Below are 16960 nucleotides of genomic sequence, written 5' to 3' on the forward strand. Positions count from 1 at the left end.
AATTTCATTAATGGAAAACGGAAACCCCTTCAAAGCCCGAGCAAGGACAAGACTGGCAAAGTGACAGGTGCAGCCTATATTTAGGAAGCTTAGATTTTTGAGCTAGTCAGCATAGAATGCTTATTGCTGACCACAAGACTTGCATTATCACTGAAGCCCGGACTCCAGAGTGGCCTTTAGGCTGGAAAATTAAGAGTTAACCTCAGCGTTTCATGTGTGTAGAGTATAGCATGAAGCCAGAATGGCGGAATTTTTTTTGCCGTATTTTAACTACTTAATGCCCAGTAGAATTTACTTCTATCCTGCAGTCTAGGGGACTTGGATTCTTATATAACCCAGTTTACCCTAGAACAGAAGCTCTTTGTTGGAGGATTTACTAAACTTATATTGTGACTCTGGCCCGGGCCAAGTGTTAAAGTTTTGCTAGAACTGCATTTGCCTTCCAGGGAAATTTACAAGTAGAAGAGAAGACAGAAGACCATTGTAAGGACACACTGGAGAGCGCTCTGGCCATTTGTCAGATGAGATTTCAGCATTTGCATTCCCAAATAGGGAGCAATATTTCTTTTTATTTTTATCTAGATGCAGAATTTAAAGGTTTCCAGAATCTCCAATTATGGAACATAAACTTAGGGTGCATTTACTCTGGCCGATTATAGTAAGCATGCGTTAGTAGAGCCGCTGCCAATCAGGCAGTGTAGACAGGCCGACAATCGCATAAGGAATGAGCAAAAACACTTGTTCGTTGGGTGAAATGATTTTTAAACTTGATTGGAATTGATTGCTTTTTGGAAGCACATTGTCCTGTGTAAACAGAACATGTGCTGGCGAGAAACAATCTGTGCGCACAGAACAATCTAATAATGATCATTCTGGTCACTTAGGAAGTGTGGCCGGCACAGGCTATTAAACAACTGACAAGCATGTAGCCAAATGGCAGTTAAAACACTGCCGATGTCTACCATTGGAAGCCCGTGCTAACGGGAGAGGAAAGGTAAAGGGGAAGAATTGAGTAATTAAAAAGAACGTAAATATTTAGTGTTTTTTTTAATGTCACACAGTACTTCCTCAAGAACTACATTTGATACAACACAGTATATCCGTTTTTATGATAGTGTTTCTTTAAACACAAAAAAGCACGCAAAAATAACAAAATCCTATTTTGCCTCATCACACAATTGTCTTGTGTGTCACTGTATCGCTATGTGCAAATATACTCTGGTCAGTGGCTCCGACGGGGTTTGTGTCTGAAGCTCTGGAAAACGGGATTTGGACGTTTGTTCTAATGGGACATTGACTTTAATGATGCAGACGGCGTGACCTTGTGTGCTGTCGGACGTCAATTTCGGCAGTACTCGCCTATGTGAAGTGGGCACCAAAGTGCCGTTGACCACGTTTTAGTGCTTGCTTCAAATAAACAGATACTGACGAAAACTGCGTCCGACAGAGCACAATGTGACTCCGTCTGCATCATTAAAGTCCATGTCGGTGTAAGCGTCCAAATCCCCTTTTCCAGCATGTAAGCATAACAGAGCCACTGACAGAAGCCTAAACTCTATGTGAACATGGCCTTAGACCACTGTTTGCAGCAGAAGCCTCCCCCTCTTCTCTGGAGGACAAAGGATCATTAAGCTCTGCCCCCTTCACAAAGGGGATGTTCCTCATTTGGATACCAGCAGAAAATGGAATGAAGCTTAGCCACTGATGTCTACAGGATTTGTGCAGGAGTTGTCAGTGGTTTCTTTTGCTGCTGACAGGGTGGTGCCATGTCAATAGGAAGAAATACCCTGCTCTGTTGACAGGGAGCAGAAGAATCTCCGGAAGGAGCGGTCAATGACTGCCGCCGGGTACTACAGGCTGGTAATGGCCTCTGTTAGCAACTACATGCCTGTTGGTGCTTATTCACTTTTTTATTATTTTTTCTTTAAGTCCCGGATATCCCTTTAATGTCTCTTTTTTTTTTCTCAACTCGTTTATTGCGACTCTGCTGTCAATTTGCAACATTTTTGATGAGTTTGTGATTACATCCCAATATCTGAGCAGTTTCAAGTGTGCTGCATCCCTTTGGTAAGACTTGTAACAATTTTGACTTTTCAGACTCGGCTAAATCTCTTTTTTGCCCCATTTTTCCTGAGGAAAACCAGCTGCCTAATAATTCTGCGCACCTTGGTAAAGGGACTTGTATCCTTAGGCCTCACCCTCCTCATTACACAAATACACATCATATGATCTGCTTCATCTAATAAGCATTCACCTTTATACAGCAAAGGGTTGGAAAATCTGCATAAAAAAGATATTGTCAAAATACTCACTTGCCTAATAATTGTACCCACCGTATACAAACTTAATACAGATGCATCTCTGCTCAGATTTGAACCCAGGAACTGTAAGGCAACTGGGCCACTGTGCTGCCCATTATGCTGATGATGTGAACAGGTGTCTACACAGCTAGCCATAGAAATGAGATTCTTTTTGGCGGGAGTCCAGATCTGTTAACAACAACCTCTTGCCTATGTTGACAGGCAGATGCCAAGTATATCATTTGTTATCTACTCGCCATAGAAGTAAAATATCTGTCCAATCTACCGTGACACCTTTGTCCCTCCATACAGGATGACCTCATGTAAATAAGCTATAGCAGAACCCAAATATCAATGTATTTGGCTGAGCTCCTTAGACACACAAAAGATTTAGTTGAAGGACTAGAAGTGTTCTGTTTTATCCCCCTTGCAAAATTATGCAAATTTATTTTCTCCATGGGGCATTGTTTGCAGACAGAGCAGAGGGGAAGAGGCTTCTGCTGCAGCCAGTTGTCTTATAGCCAGACACAAGAGAGGGAGAAAATGAATGAGCTCATGAGACACACACAATATATAGTTGAAGGACTAGAAGTGTCTTGTTCTTTTATCTCCCTGGCAAAAAATTTTTTACTTTCTCCATGGAGCAATGTTTGTAGACAAAGCAATCGGTGGAGGCTTCTGCTGGAGCCAGTTGTCTTTCGGCCAGAAACAGGAGAGTGAGAAAAATGAATGAGCTCCTGAGACACACACAAGATATAGTTGGAGGACTAGAAGTGTTCTGTTTTATCCCCCTTGCAAAACTATACAAATTAATTTTCTCCATGGGGCATTGTTTGTAGACAAAGCAGAGAGGGGAGGGCTTCTGCTAAAGCCAGATGTCTTACAGCCAGACACAGGAGAGGGAGAACATGACTGAGCTCATGAGGCACACATAAGATTGAGTTGGAAGATTATAGATGTCCTGTTGTTTTATTCCAATTGCAAAATTATAAAAATTTACTTTTTCTGTGGAGCATTGTTTGCTGACAAAGCAGTGGGTGGAAGCTTCTGCTGGAGACAGTTGTCTTTCAGCCAAAAACAAAAGAGGGAGAAAAATGAATGAGCTGATGAGACATACACACAAGATTTAGTTGGAGGACTAGAAGTGTCTTGTTCTTTTATCCAACTTGCAGAATTTTGCTAATTTACTTTCTCCATGGGGCAATGTTTGTAGACAAAGTAAAGGGGGAGACTTCTGCTGGAGCCAGTTGTCTTATGGCCAGACACAGGAGAGGGAGAACATGACTGAGCTTATAAAACACACGAAAGATTGAGTTGGAAGATTAGAGATGTCCTGTATTTTATTCTTATTGCAAAATTATGCAAATTGTTTCCCCATGAAGCATTGCTTGTAAATAAGCATTGTTGTATTCAACACTGCTTCTCTTCCATATGTGTTATTATCCAAGAGCTATATAAACTGAATTTCATAATTTTTGGGTTGGGTATGGAAAATATTGAAGGGACTCAATCACATTGCATATATGTTATGATTCGTCGGCTCTTTGTGCCATTGATACTTAAGGGACTTGGTCACATTGCATATATGTTCCTTTGACTCGTCGGCTGTCTTTGTGCCACTGATACTATATTCCTGTGTATGACTGACCTTTCCATCCATTGAGGCTTATTAAGTAAACACAAGCAGGGAAGACTCTTTATATTAAGTATGTTGCTTCGGAGTGTCTAAGTTTAGCAACAGCCGGCAGCCGCTGGGTGCTTCCTTTCCCAGAATCCTTCCTCTGGGCTCCCACTCCCCCACTGCCCCCACCATCCCAGGCCAGCACTGGCTGTCTGTCACACAGCAGCACTATTCCGAGGTCATGTTTCTCAGCTGCTCAGTGTTAGAAGACTTCAGAAAAAGACAGTTTTGTTCTTGCTAAGAATTTTGGTTTTGTCAAGACAAGACAAACACGGGGCTCCGTGTCGCCATACAATGCTGGAGTCTGGGAGCAGAGCGTTGGCCTTAGATTGCAAGAGCCGCGGACTCTCCTTGGTGCAGAGAGTCTGATTGAATCACAGCGTCTAAGATCCCTGAAACCTTGGCCCTTACTCCTTTTTGAGCACACCCAGATTTTAAATTTTTTTTTTCTTGCTCCAGCCGCAGTCTTGAGAGCTGGTTCTCCAAGATGATGATAAAGGACACGTCGTTGAGAAGGGACCCCGACTTAAGGGGGGAACTAGCCTTTCTGGCAAGAGGTTGTGATTTCGTTCTCCCATCTCGTTTTAAAAAAAGGATCAAGTCTTTCCAGCAAGCTCAGGTTTGGGAGTTACTTTCTTTGTAAGCTATGAGAGATGGTATAGCTGTTGGGCGTTGAGTTTGGTAAGTTTTTTTGACTGGTGTGGATGGAGCGAGCCAAAAAAACATTATTGGAGCCATTGGATGCCTTCAATCATCAATGGAAAAGTTTAAGGAGATCCCATGGGATGTTTTATTATATGACGAATAGTGGGTGCAGATGAACTGGCTCTTGTGCTAGACCATACATTGAGCTAGTTGGTCAAAATTGGCTCACAAGTCAGGGTGGAGTTAGAAGTGATGGGAGGTGTGAAGTTTGGGGGCTTCACCTCTGAGGTCAGGAGGCCGTAACATGCTTTATTGTGTATGATGTAACATTGGCGGTCATCATCAGGTACTGCTGGAGTACATTTATACTCCAGTAGTTTTGAATAATTTTTAGCCCCTTTGTATTCCCATCAGGTTTAGCATTTCTGTTGTAATCTCTTACTATTGTCTGATACGTGGTTTACTATAAACCACCATGCCTGATTGGCATAAATTCTAAATTTGGGAGAATACTGTTATTTATTTTTTATTTATTCCATTTATATAACTATATGAGGGCTTAGCAATATAATATTCATAACTATTGGGGAAAAAATTCCAAGTGGAATGGAACTGGGGAAAAAAAAGCCAGGAATTCCACCATTGTTTTCTGGGGTATGTTTTTATAATGTCCACTTTGCTATAAAAATTACATATTAACTTTGTTCTACGGGTCAGTGCCATTATATTGATACCAAATTTTCTTATGTTCTACTGAAAAAAAAAATACTGAAAATATTTTGTTTGTGTCACGATATTCTGACCGCCATCCCTTTTTTTAATTTACGGTTGTAAGAGGGCTGGTGTTTCTTAGACAAGCTGTAGTTTTTATTGGTACCATCTTGCATATATGACTTTAACATCTTTTTATCCAATTTTTCTTTTTGGGAGAGTGGAGGAAACAAAGTGAACAAAAACCCAAAGAAATTGCTTCATTTTGGCCAGGATAAATACTGATATTTGTCAGTTCTGACTGTTATGGATATAGAGATACTATACATGTTGTTGTTTTATTTTGTGTTTTACAGTTTTTTCTTTTTATTTATGGTTTGAGAAAAATAGGCTCTCAGGACTTGTATTTTTTTTACATTTTTTCTTTGAAAAAAGTTGAAAAGTTAAAATATATATATTTTTTTTAATAACCTCTCGGAGACTTGAACATGCCATCACTTGATTCCTTGTACAATATGCTGCAATGCGTTTGTCTACTTACAATCTCCTATGAAGCTCATTCATAGATTTGCATTTTATTGGAGAAAAAACATGGCAGACAGGTAGGCCTCATGAAGCCTCTATGACTATAACATTGGTGCCCTATGATGCCACTCTCTTGACTGACAGTAATAATTAAGGGGTCAAATTTGCAGGGATTGGAGCTGGCTCTGACCGCAGCAGTTTGAATCTGATGCTGGCTGTATAACACAGCTTGCACCCACACAGTGTTGGGAGCAGGTGCAACACCTGAGCCTGATACATTGAACTATTGCATATATACAGCAGATATCACCAAGGATTAAAAATGTTTTCTAGTTATTTAATCTTGAGGATCTTGCAGTAGGAGTGGCCTTCAATATTAGATCAGTGGGGTTCTACTCTCATTAGAGCAGGTCGCTGTTTAAAGGGGCAAGGGTGCTCTGCTTAGCATTGCAGCCTCTCATTGCTTACGGTGCTCCATACTTTCAGCCCGTCCTATAGTTATTAGCCACTATGCTGGATCCTGCAGCTTTGTCCCATCAAAATAACGTATGAATTGGAGACTTCAGAAATTCTGATGATTGCAAATTTTCGATGTCACTAAAGGGTATGCTCAGATGTTGCATTTTTTTTATTGCAAATGTTGCAATTAAAAACCTTGACAATACATGTGGTTTTTTTTTTGTTTTTTTTTTACCCAGAATCCCATTCACAAATGGTAGATGATAAAGTGGAATTCACAGCATGCTATTGATATCACCATTGGCATCGTCTGATACTTTTTTTCACTTGCAATTTAAGCAGAGGGGACAGAGGCGTCTGGAGGGCACAAGGTTGTCTGGCTGTGGCTACTCCGCTCTTCCCATAGAAAACACATGAATGCTCATCCAACATCTGGACACTGTAATAGGACATTTCTAATGATGCTTAAAAAATATTGAAACTTAATTTTAGCCTCTGATGTGTCTGGAGTTTGAGCAGCGCCGCATGTTCCTGGTAAAAATAGGTGTCCAAGCTTAAAATGAATGTTCCTCCAGCTATTTGTAGTGGATCTGTGTTCTTTAATGTGAATCTCTTGCTCCGTTTTTAGCTGAGTGAGCCATTTCATGTTGGCCCAGGTGGCCTAAATCTAGATCGTGCCAGTGTTTTACTAAATCGTAGATTGCCCACAAACCTGGAACTTTGGAACCATGATTGGTAAGTTTGTTGCTCCATAATTTACCTCAATAGAGAATTTTCACTAATGGCAAGTACCAGTAAAGTCTCACTTTTTGGTGGATATCTGGTGGACATATATTATAGCTAATAAAGATTCAGCTACAAAAGGCAGATTTGTTACCGATATTTCTGCAAATGAAAATGTCTTCCGTACATGTGATTGAGGTCTGTTCAGCAGGATGTACATGGATCTGTACAATTCTATTAAATGGGAAAGTTTTAGAATTTCTGCAGCAAAGCAGCCAAATGTTCCCCTATTCATATCCATCAATCTCATACCGGCCGATCTACCACTGACAGCTTCAGTCACCAGGTTTATGTTACCATATCTAAGGTCAGCATAAAGTAGTGACAAAGTGACCCTTATTTTTTGCTCAAAAAATAAAGGGAACACTCAACTAACACATCCTAGATCTGAATGAATGAAATATTCTCATTGAATACTTTGTTCTGTACAAAGTTGAATGTGCTGACAACAAAATCACACAAAAATCATCAATGGAAATCAAATTTATTAACCAATGGAGGCCTGGATTTGGAGTCACCCCCAAAATTAAAGTGGAAAAGCACACTACAGGCTGATCCAACTTTGATGTAATGTCCTGAAAACAAGTCAAAATGAGGCTCAGTATTGTGTGTGGCCTCCACGTGCCTGTATGACCTCCCAACAACGCCTGGGCATGCTCCTGATGAGGTTGCGGATGGTCTCCTGTGGGATCTCCTCCCAGACCTGGACTAAAGCATCCGCCAACTCCTGGACAGTCTGTGGTGCAACGTGACGTTGGTGGATGGAGCGAGACATGATGTCCCAGATATGCTCAGTCGGATTCAGGTCTGGTGAACGGGCGGGCCAGTCCATAGCTTCAATGCCTTCATCTTACAGGAACTGCTGACACACTCCAGCCACATGAGGTCTGGCATTGTCCTGCATTAGGAGGAACCCAGGGCCAACCGCACCAGCATATGGTCTCACAAGAGGTCGGAGGATCTCATCTCGGTACCTAATGGCAGTCAGGCTAACTCTGGCGAGCACATGGAGGGCTGTGCGGCCTTCCAAAGACATGCCACCCCACACCATTACTGACCCACTGCCAAACCGGTCATGCTGAAGGATGTTGCAGGCAGCAGATCGCTCTTCACGGCGTCTCCAGACTCTGTCACATCTGTCACGTGCTCAGTGTGAACCTGCTTTCATCTATGAAGAGCACAGGGCGCCAGTGGCGACTTTGCCAATCCTGGTGTTCTGTGGCAAATGCCAAGCATCCTGCACGGTGTTGGGCTGTGAGCACAACCCCCATCTGTGGACGTCAGGCCCTCATACCACCCTCATGGAGTCGTTTTCTAACCATTTGAGCAGACACATGCACATTTGTGGCCTGTTGGAGGTCATTTTGCAGGGCTCTGGCAGTGCTCCTCCTGTTCCTCCTTGCACAAAGGCGGAGTTAGCGGTCCTGCTGCTGGGTTGATGCCCTCCTACGGCCCCCTCCACATCTCCTGGTGTACTGGCCTGTCTCCTGGTAGCGCCTCCAGCCTCTGGACACTACGCTGACAGACACAGCAAACCTTCTTGCCACAGCTCACATTGATGTGCCATCCTGGATGAGCTGCACTACCTGAGCAACTTCTGTGGGTTGTAGAGTCCGTGTCATGCTACCACGAGTGTGAAAGCATAACCAACATTCAAAAGTGACCAAAACATCAGTCAGAAAGCATTGGTACTGAGATGTGGTCTGTGGTCCCCACCTGCAGAACCACTCCTTTATTGAGGGTGTCTTGATAATTGCCAATAATTTCCATCTATTGTCTATTCCATTTGCACAACAGCATGTGAAATTGATTGTCAATCAGTGTTTCTTCCTAAGAGGACAGTTTGATTTCACAGAAGTTTGATTTACTTTGAGTTATATTCTGTTGTTTAAGTGTTCCCTTTATTTTTTTGAGCAATGTGTGTATATATGTATATATATATGTTTTTATATATACAGTACAGACCAAAAGTTTGGACACACCTTCTCATTTAAAGATTTTTTTTGTATTTTGATGACTATGAAAATTGTACATTCACACTGAAGGCATCAAAACTATGAATTAACACATGTGGAATTATATACTTAACAAAAAAGTGTGAAACTGCTGAAAATATGTCTTATATTCTAGGTTCTTCCAAGTAGCCACCTCTTGCTTTGATGACTGCTTTGCACACTCTTGGCATTCTCTTGATGAGCTTCAAGAGGTAGTCACCGGAAATGGTCTTCCAACAATCTTGAAGGAGTTCTCAGAGATGCTTAGCACTTGTTGGCCCTTTTGCCTTCACTCTGCGGTCCAGCTCACCCCAAACCATCTCGATTGGGTTCAGGTCTGGTGACTGGAGGCCAGGTCATCTGGCGTAGCACCCCATCATTCTCCTTCTTGGTCAAATAGCCCTTACACAGCCTGGAGGTGTGTTTGGGGTCATTGTCCTGTTGAAAAATAAATGATGGTCCAACTAAACGCAAACCGGATGGAATAGCATGTCGCTGTAAGATGCTGCGGTAGCCATGCTGGTTCAGTATGCCTTTAATTTTGAATAAATCCCCAACAGTGTCACCAGCAAAGCACCCCCACACCATCACACCTCCTCCTCCATGCTTCACGGTGGGAACCAGGCATGTAGAGTTCATCCGTTCACCTTTTCTGCGTCGCACAAAGACACGGTGGTTGGAATCAAAGATCTCAAATTTGGACTCATCAGACCAAAGCACAGATTTCCACTGGTCTAATGTCCATTCCTTGTGTTCTTTAGCCCAAACAAGTCTCTTCTGCTTGTTGCCTGTCCTTAGCAATGGTTTCCTAGCAGCTATTTTACCATGAAGGCCTGCTGCACAAAGTCTCCAGTTTCTTTGTAGCGCTTGATGGTTTTTGCAACTGCACTTGGGGACACTTTCAAAGTTTTCCCAATTTTTCGCACTGTCTGACCTTCATTTCTTAAAGTAATGATGGCCACTCGTTTTTCTTTACTTAGCTGCTTTTTTCTTGCCATAATACAAATTCTAACAGTCTATTCAGTAGGACTATCAGCTGTGTATCCACCAGACTTCTGCACAACACAACTGATGGTCCCAACCCCATTTATAAGGCAAGAAATCCCACTTATTAAACCTGACAGGGCACACCTGTGAAGTGAAAACCATTTCCGGTGACTACCTCTTGAAGCTCATCAAGAGAATGCCAAGAGTGTGCAAAGCAGTCATCAAAGCAAAAGGTGGCTACTTTGAAGAACCTAGAATATAAGACATATTTTCAGTTGTTTCACACATTTTTGTTAAGTATATAATTCCACATGTGTTAATTCATATTTTTGATGCCTTCAGTGTGAATGTACAATTTTCATAGTCATGAAAATACAGAAAAATCTTTAAATGAGGCGTGTCCAAACTTTTGGTCTGTACGGTGTGTATATATATATATATATATATATATATATATATATATATATATATATATATATATATATATATATATATATATATATATATATATATATATGTGTGTGTGTGTGTTTATTACAAACATTTTTTTAATGAAAACTATCATCAGAAAATGACCTATTGTTTAAATCAGGTATCTGTTGTATTGAAGCATCTAATAAGCGTGTGCAGGAGTCATTGTGAAAGAAGGGGAAGCTGTGAAATGGCCTATTGTGATTGGTGGATCCTGTGTTTTCATCTGTGTCCAGAGGTTTTAGTAGTGATTGTAATCCTGCCTCTGATGAGGAGCCTTGCTGACTAGTCCTGGTTTTCATGTGTTGTGACTCCTCAGTGGCAGGTGGTTGGAAGGAGCCTCCGCAAATAATTGGGCAAGGCTGGAGATGCAGCAAGAAAGCGGGGATTTCTTGAGACTGATACAGGACCAAAAGTAAAAGTGTTGAAATATGGTTTCTATCACTACTTGATGCTGCCTTCAAACAGAACAGTATAACCCCAGTGACGGATCACTTTACAGATTTTGAACAGTAGATCTGCCAGTATGTGATTATTGGAAAAAGGTGGCAAATTTGTAGCGTCTCATTCATCTAAATAACGTTTGTAAAAAGCCACGTGCCGCCAAAACAACCATAGTCCAATAAATGGTATTTTGTTTTGTTTTTTCTGGAAAAATCTGCTACATGTGAATCCATCCTGATTTTACGCAGTTTTTTTTTCTTATGAATCCACTCATTTATTCTTCACAAAAATGGCTGCTGGAATTTTTTTTTTAACTGGTTTCATATTCTTCCAGGATCAGGTTGCAGCCACAGCGTGATTTTTTTAAAAATTTCTCTCCCAAATTTTCTTAAATACAAAATGGCCTTGATTTCATAAAAAAAAAATGTCAGACAGTGTACCACAACATAAATCGGTGTGTGAACAAAGACTACATGGTATAGGGTGGTGAAGGTGGAGATCTCTAATAATGTACCTGGATTATTTACTCCAAAAATAGGTCAAAACTCTGACCGCGACCTCCAGATACCGTGATATTCTCAGTCAGTTACATGATTAGAAAAGTGTAGCTGAGATTTACAGAAAAAGTTAAAGCAAATTTATTGTAGACCCTATGACACACTCCAAGAATGTGTTTTATTGTGTGTTTTTTCCAGATCAATGCACTTTAAGATACTGCAGTCTTTCTAAAGATTGTAATAAAAACGCCCAAAATAATCTGCTGACAAATGCATTCTGCTTTGCTTTCCTTGTGAAGGGATTTTCTCATCATAAATAGGTGAAATTGCACTGTACTTCTTGTTAGAAATCCTCTCTGTTCTCAAGAACGGAGGGATTTTTAATTTTATAGTGTACAGGTTTTCACCAAGGTAACTGGCCACCTCTGCAGTCTATCGGAGGTGGTTGGTTTCCTAGGCAAGCAAAACAGCACTTGCAAGCTGTATAGTAAACAGTTTGTAAGCGCTGCTATGACGCTGACGGATCACTGGATCGGGCAAGCATCGGTGCCCCTGTAAGATAGTGCATAGTACAAGCCAGTGACTCCACCGTGCCACTAGCGCAAACTGTCAGTCATAAGGAGTGCACCGCCCCTAGCAAGTAAGAAACTGGGAGGTAGCGGAGCGGTGCGCTCCTGAAGAAAAATTATGCATCAACCCCTTTATGGATTAAGGATTACTTTTGTAGACTTTTTTATTTTTCTATGGATCCCTTTAGTGTTAGCAGTAATTTTGCAGGATGGACCAGCACCTTCCGCCCATATGAATTAATAGATGGCACCACAAGATTTACTTGGTAATTTATATGAGGAGACACATCGATGTCCAATAAGTATAGGTGAGTGAAACATTTTTCAGGATCCAGGGCCAGCTACATCATCAGTGGTCATTGGCCTCTGGACGGGAGCCCTGCGATCTTCTTACCTACCAGAATCCTTGGCATCTCTTCTGATTTGTAGACCATGACATCACGTTGGACCTACTAATTAGAAGTGGCCCTGGGTATTCCGGCAGGTAGGAGGCTGTTCACAGGGATTAGGTCCAGTGGCCATGGACAACTGAGGAGGCTTCTGGACCAGGTTCCGCCATAGTAATTTGCTCATCTTTATCAATAATGAGAATTTGGACTTTATACATGGCGACCTTTTATAGATAGAACTGAAATGCGTTTACAGATGACATAACCACAGCCGGCTTTGGTTACCCCTGCTGGTTAGAGGTTGGTGCTGGATGATTATTGGGCACAATTCACAGCTGGTCAAGAGGCCTGCATGCCATATCTTTTAAGAATGTGAACGCAGATGCCATATCCTATTTATAGTGGCCAGTGAACAGTGTCAGGCTTTCTTGAAAGAACATAGCTGTCAGAGTCAGCGTGTGCCAAGTTACAAATCAGGCTCAGGCTTGTTCTTAAGTTTGCGACTGTGTTTTCTCCTGAAACTTTTTGACAAACTTTGTGAAACTCGCCTTGTTCTTAGGAGTTGTCCCCCCCTTAGTACACATTAGTGATACACCAGGTGTCCAGTCATCTTAACATGGGTTAATTTCAGCTGTGGAAAAGTTGTTCACAATTGGAGGACTGAGGTGCCAAGACTTCAGCAGAGTTTTGTGGGATAGTTTACTTATGAACAGGTAGAACTAGGTCCCTATTCAACGGCTAGGACCCCCAACGTGTAGTCCTGAGCAATGGGGCTCTGGAACCAAGGACCCAGGCTGGTCAGTGTCTTGAAAGGAGCAGATGTGGAGATGCTCGACCTTTGCTCCATTCATTGTCTATGGAAATGTCAATGAAAGCGAGCTGAGTGACGTAGGATCTGGGGTCTGACCACCAATAAGTGCCAATTCCACTGCCTGGCACAGCAGTCAGGACACAATACGTAAACCTGTCTTGATTTAGCTTTGTGATTTTTGGATTTTTGAGTGCCAGACGCAAAAAAAGAGGTTTCACTGTGTGTATATATAGGATATATGCTTTAGTCTCCAACCAACTGAAAATTTCCACCACTGAAAAGTGTTGTGGTGGTTAGTCGAAGATATTGGGCCCAAAAATAGTATTGGACATTGGAATAGCTTTCCCATATGGAGCAGAGGATCCTTTTGGGTCAGTTTTGAGCAACGCAACTGTGGTGATGGCCATTATTTCTGCCCCCTGTAAACTTGTGCAGAATGGTGATGTTATAAAAGCCATGGACCTCTGCAGATCTATATCTGACCACGGGTCCATATTACATGTCAGAAGATAATTTTTTTTTCTAATTTGAATACACTTGAAACAGTAAGTAAGTGAACCCTTGTAGGGAGCATTCCTTACTCTGATTCTTTAGTTGTTCTTTGAGGGTTAGTTTTTTACATCACACCACTGCCCCCATTTAGATGTGGTATTGTAACTTGTTTTATGGCGGAGGTCTATCTTTATTTCAGGAAGAAGTGCTTCATATTACAGCATTACGAGCACCCTTTAACCCCCACAGCTCTGATCCGCAAATTAATGTCTGACCCACTTATAGGTCAGGCTAGGTTTACAAGCTGGGTAAAAGGATTTATTAGATGTAGAAAAATCTAATAAAAATTGAGTCCTTGGTGGCGTGTTCATATGTGACCACTGTAGTGGTGCAATAAATCCCCCCACATTCTCATACACTTTGTGACTTTTTTGGGGATTTGTGGCTATCGCCTCTCCGCATAGTTCTTGTGTTTTTTTTTCAGATTCTCTTGACCGATCTAAGCAGTTCTAGAAACTTGTCTTTGAAGTGATTCTATAAAAATGGTGGAGCCATTGTAAATCATTTATTTCACACTCTGTTGCAGTGCAAAAATTAAAGTGTGCCGATCTGAGCTTTATGTCGTAGGCATGGCAGACACTGGCCGTCTTCTGACCACAGTTTTAACACGTCTGTGTATATGCCGTCTGATCTGTGGACAGCAGGGTATAGAGAAAGAGAAGCTGAGCAGAAATATAGGTTCATTGGAAAAAAATCATTCTAACTTGTATTTTATTCATTGAAATCCCTGGTGTTTCTATGCATGAGTCCAGTGGGCGGTCCTATTCTGTGATTGACAGTCTTACCTGCATAATGGCAATCACTAAATAGGACCGCCCTCTGGACTCATACATACAAAAATAAATAAAATGCAAATTTTACTGAAATATTTTCCACAAAAAATATCAATCTACTTAGCTCCTCTTGCCCTATGGTACAGTATACTGCCTGCAGATCAGATATCATTTGCAGCATGACAGGATTCCTTTAAGGCGATGTACACCTTCAGATAAAGAAGCAAATTTGCCAATAATCGTGATGAAGTCTAATATTTTGTTTTTTGCTGCAGACCTGTGTAGCTCTATGGTAACAGACTACAAACAAACCCTATTAAACGCTTACCCGCACCACAATGTAGATTTACATCATATGGCGCGAGTATGGAGTGGATCCCATCTAGCTGACACCTGCCTCTAACCACAGTGACCAGAGCTGGCTCAGATCACTGCTGTTAAACAATTTTCATTGCCTGCAGTATTTAAACGGTTACTAAGTGGCTGAAATCATGTAGTGGCGATGTGATACCATGACAGCGAGGGGCATGCTGAAGATCCCCATAGCTGCAGTTTTGGTACACACATAGGCTGGGCTTCATATGAAATCGGCATTTTTACTATACACTACATACAGTGGCCTGCGAAAGTGTCCCCCCCCCCACCTTGGCATTTTGCGTGTCTTTCTACCTCACAACCTGGAATTTCACTGTTTTGGTTTTTTTTGGGAGGATTTGCATCAGTTCAGGTAAAGAACCTGCTACAATTGTGACAACCTGGTTTTCTTTTTATTGTGAAACAAACAACAAATAGGACAAAATAGCTGAAAACTTCAGTGTACATAACTATTTACCCCCTAAAGTCAGTACTTTGTAGAGCCTCCTTTTACGGCAATTACAGCTTTAGATAAGTATCTATGAGCTTTCCACATATTGCCACAGGGATTTATGTCCATTCCTCAAGGCAAAACTGCTCCAGCTCCTTCAAGTTAGATGATTTCCTCTGGTGAACAGCAATCTTCAATCTCACCACAGATTCTCAATTGGATTAAGTCCTGGGCTTTGATTAGGGCACTCAAAAACATTTACACGTTTCCACTTAAACCACTCAAGTGTTTCTTTAGCAGTATGCTTTGGGTCATTGTCTTGTTGGAAGGTGAACCTCCGTCCCAGTCTCAAATCTCTTGACAGACTGAAACAGGTTTTGCTCAAGAAATATCCCTGTATTTTGCACCATCCATCTTCCCCTCGGATCATTTTCCCTGTCCCTAAAAAACATCCCCACAGCATGATGCTGCCACCACCATGTTTCACTGTAGGGATGGTGTTCTTGGGGTGATGAGTGGTGTTTGTTTAGCACCAGAGATAGCGTTTACCTTGGAGTCTCCCACGTGTTTTTTTAGCAAACTCAAAATGAGCCTTACAATTTTTGTATGCAAGTTGAGGCTTTTTTCTACCCACTCTTCCACAAAGGCCACCTCTATGGAGTGTACAGCAGCTTATTGTGGTCGTATGGACAGATACGCCAGTCTCTGCTAGGGAACTTTGCCGCTCCTTCAGGGTTACCTTTGGTCTCTGTGTTGCCTGTCTGATTAATGCCCTCCTTGCCCGGGCTGAGCGTTTTGGTGGGCGGTCCTCTCTTGGCAGGTTTGTTGTGGTACCATGTTCTTTCCATTTGATGATAATGGATTTGATGGTGCTCCATGGGATCATCAGAGATTGGGATTATTTTTATAACCCAACCCTGACTTGTACTTCTCAACGGCTTTGTCCCTGACTTGTTTGGAGATCTCCTTGGTCTTCATGGTGTTTGGTTAGCGCTGCCTCTTGCTTAATGGTATTGTAGCCTCTGTGGCCTTTCAGAAACGGTGTGTATATATTGATAGGCATGTGACACTTAGATTGCAGACAGGTGGACTTCCTTTCACTAAGCATTTGATTCATGAAGGTAATTGCTGCACCAGAAATGTTTAGGAGCTTTATAGCAAAATGGGTGAATACATATGCACATGCCAAATTTTAGTTATTTGATCCCATAATTTTAATTTATGCCTGTTTTTTTCACTTCACTTCACCAACTTAGACTATTTAGTGCTGATGGAAGCGAGATTGACTGCACAGGACCCTTAAGTAAAATGACGCTACCCTTTAACCCCTTAAGGACCTTGGGATTTTCCGTTTTTGCGTTTTGGTTTTTTGCTCCCCTTGTTCCCATAGTCATAGCGGGTTTTTTTTGGTCAATATGGCCGTGTAAGGGCTTATTTTTTGCGGGACAAGTTGTACTTTTGAACGACATCACTGCTTTTACCATATCGCGTACTGGAAATCTGGAAAAAATTTCCAAGTGCGGTGAAATTGCAAAAAAAAAAGTGCAATACCACAGTTGTTTTT

At 41.6% G+C, this 16960-nt stretch overlaps 1 protein-coding gene across 6 annotated transcripts in view; it reads left to right on the forward strand.

Moving 5' to 3' along the window:
- Positions 1-16960, forward strand: part of PPP2R3A (protein phosphatase 2 regulatory subunit B''alpha) — a 211442-nt gene that overhangs the window by 172140 nt on the left and 22342 nt on the right. Inside the window, exon 1 of one of the 6 annotated variants that reach the window (XM_073674271.1) lies at positions 4090-4600. The exons of the other annotated variants lie outside the window; for them this stretch is intronic. Within the exon in view, the coding sequence (XP_073530372.1) occupies positions 4469-4600 (132 nt within the window). The 5' untranslated portion in view covers positions 4090-4468. Of the gene's footprint in view, positions 1-4089; positions 4601-16960 lie in introns of those variants that run through there. 6 annotated transcript variants of the gene reach the window in all.

The sequence above is a fragment of the Phyllobates terribilis genome, unplaced genomic scaffold, assembly GCF_046119375.1.
Source record: "Phyllobates terribilis strain yellow unplaced genomic scaffold, ASM4611937v1 Scaffold_3__8_contigs__length_932513732, whole genome shotgun sequence".
Classification (NCBI taxonomy): domain Eukaryota; kingdom Metazoa; phylum Chordata; class Amphibia; order Anura; family Dendrobatidae; genus Phyllobates; species Phyllobates terribilis.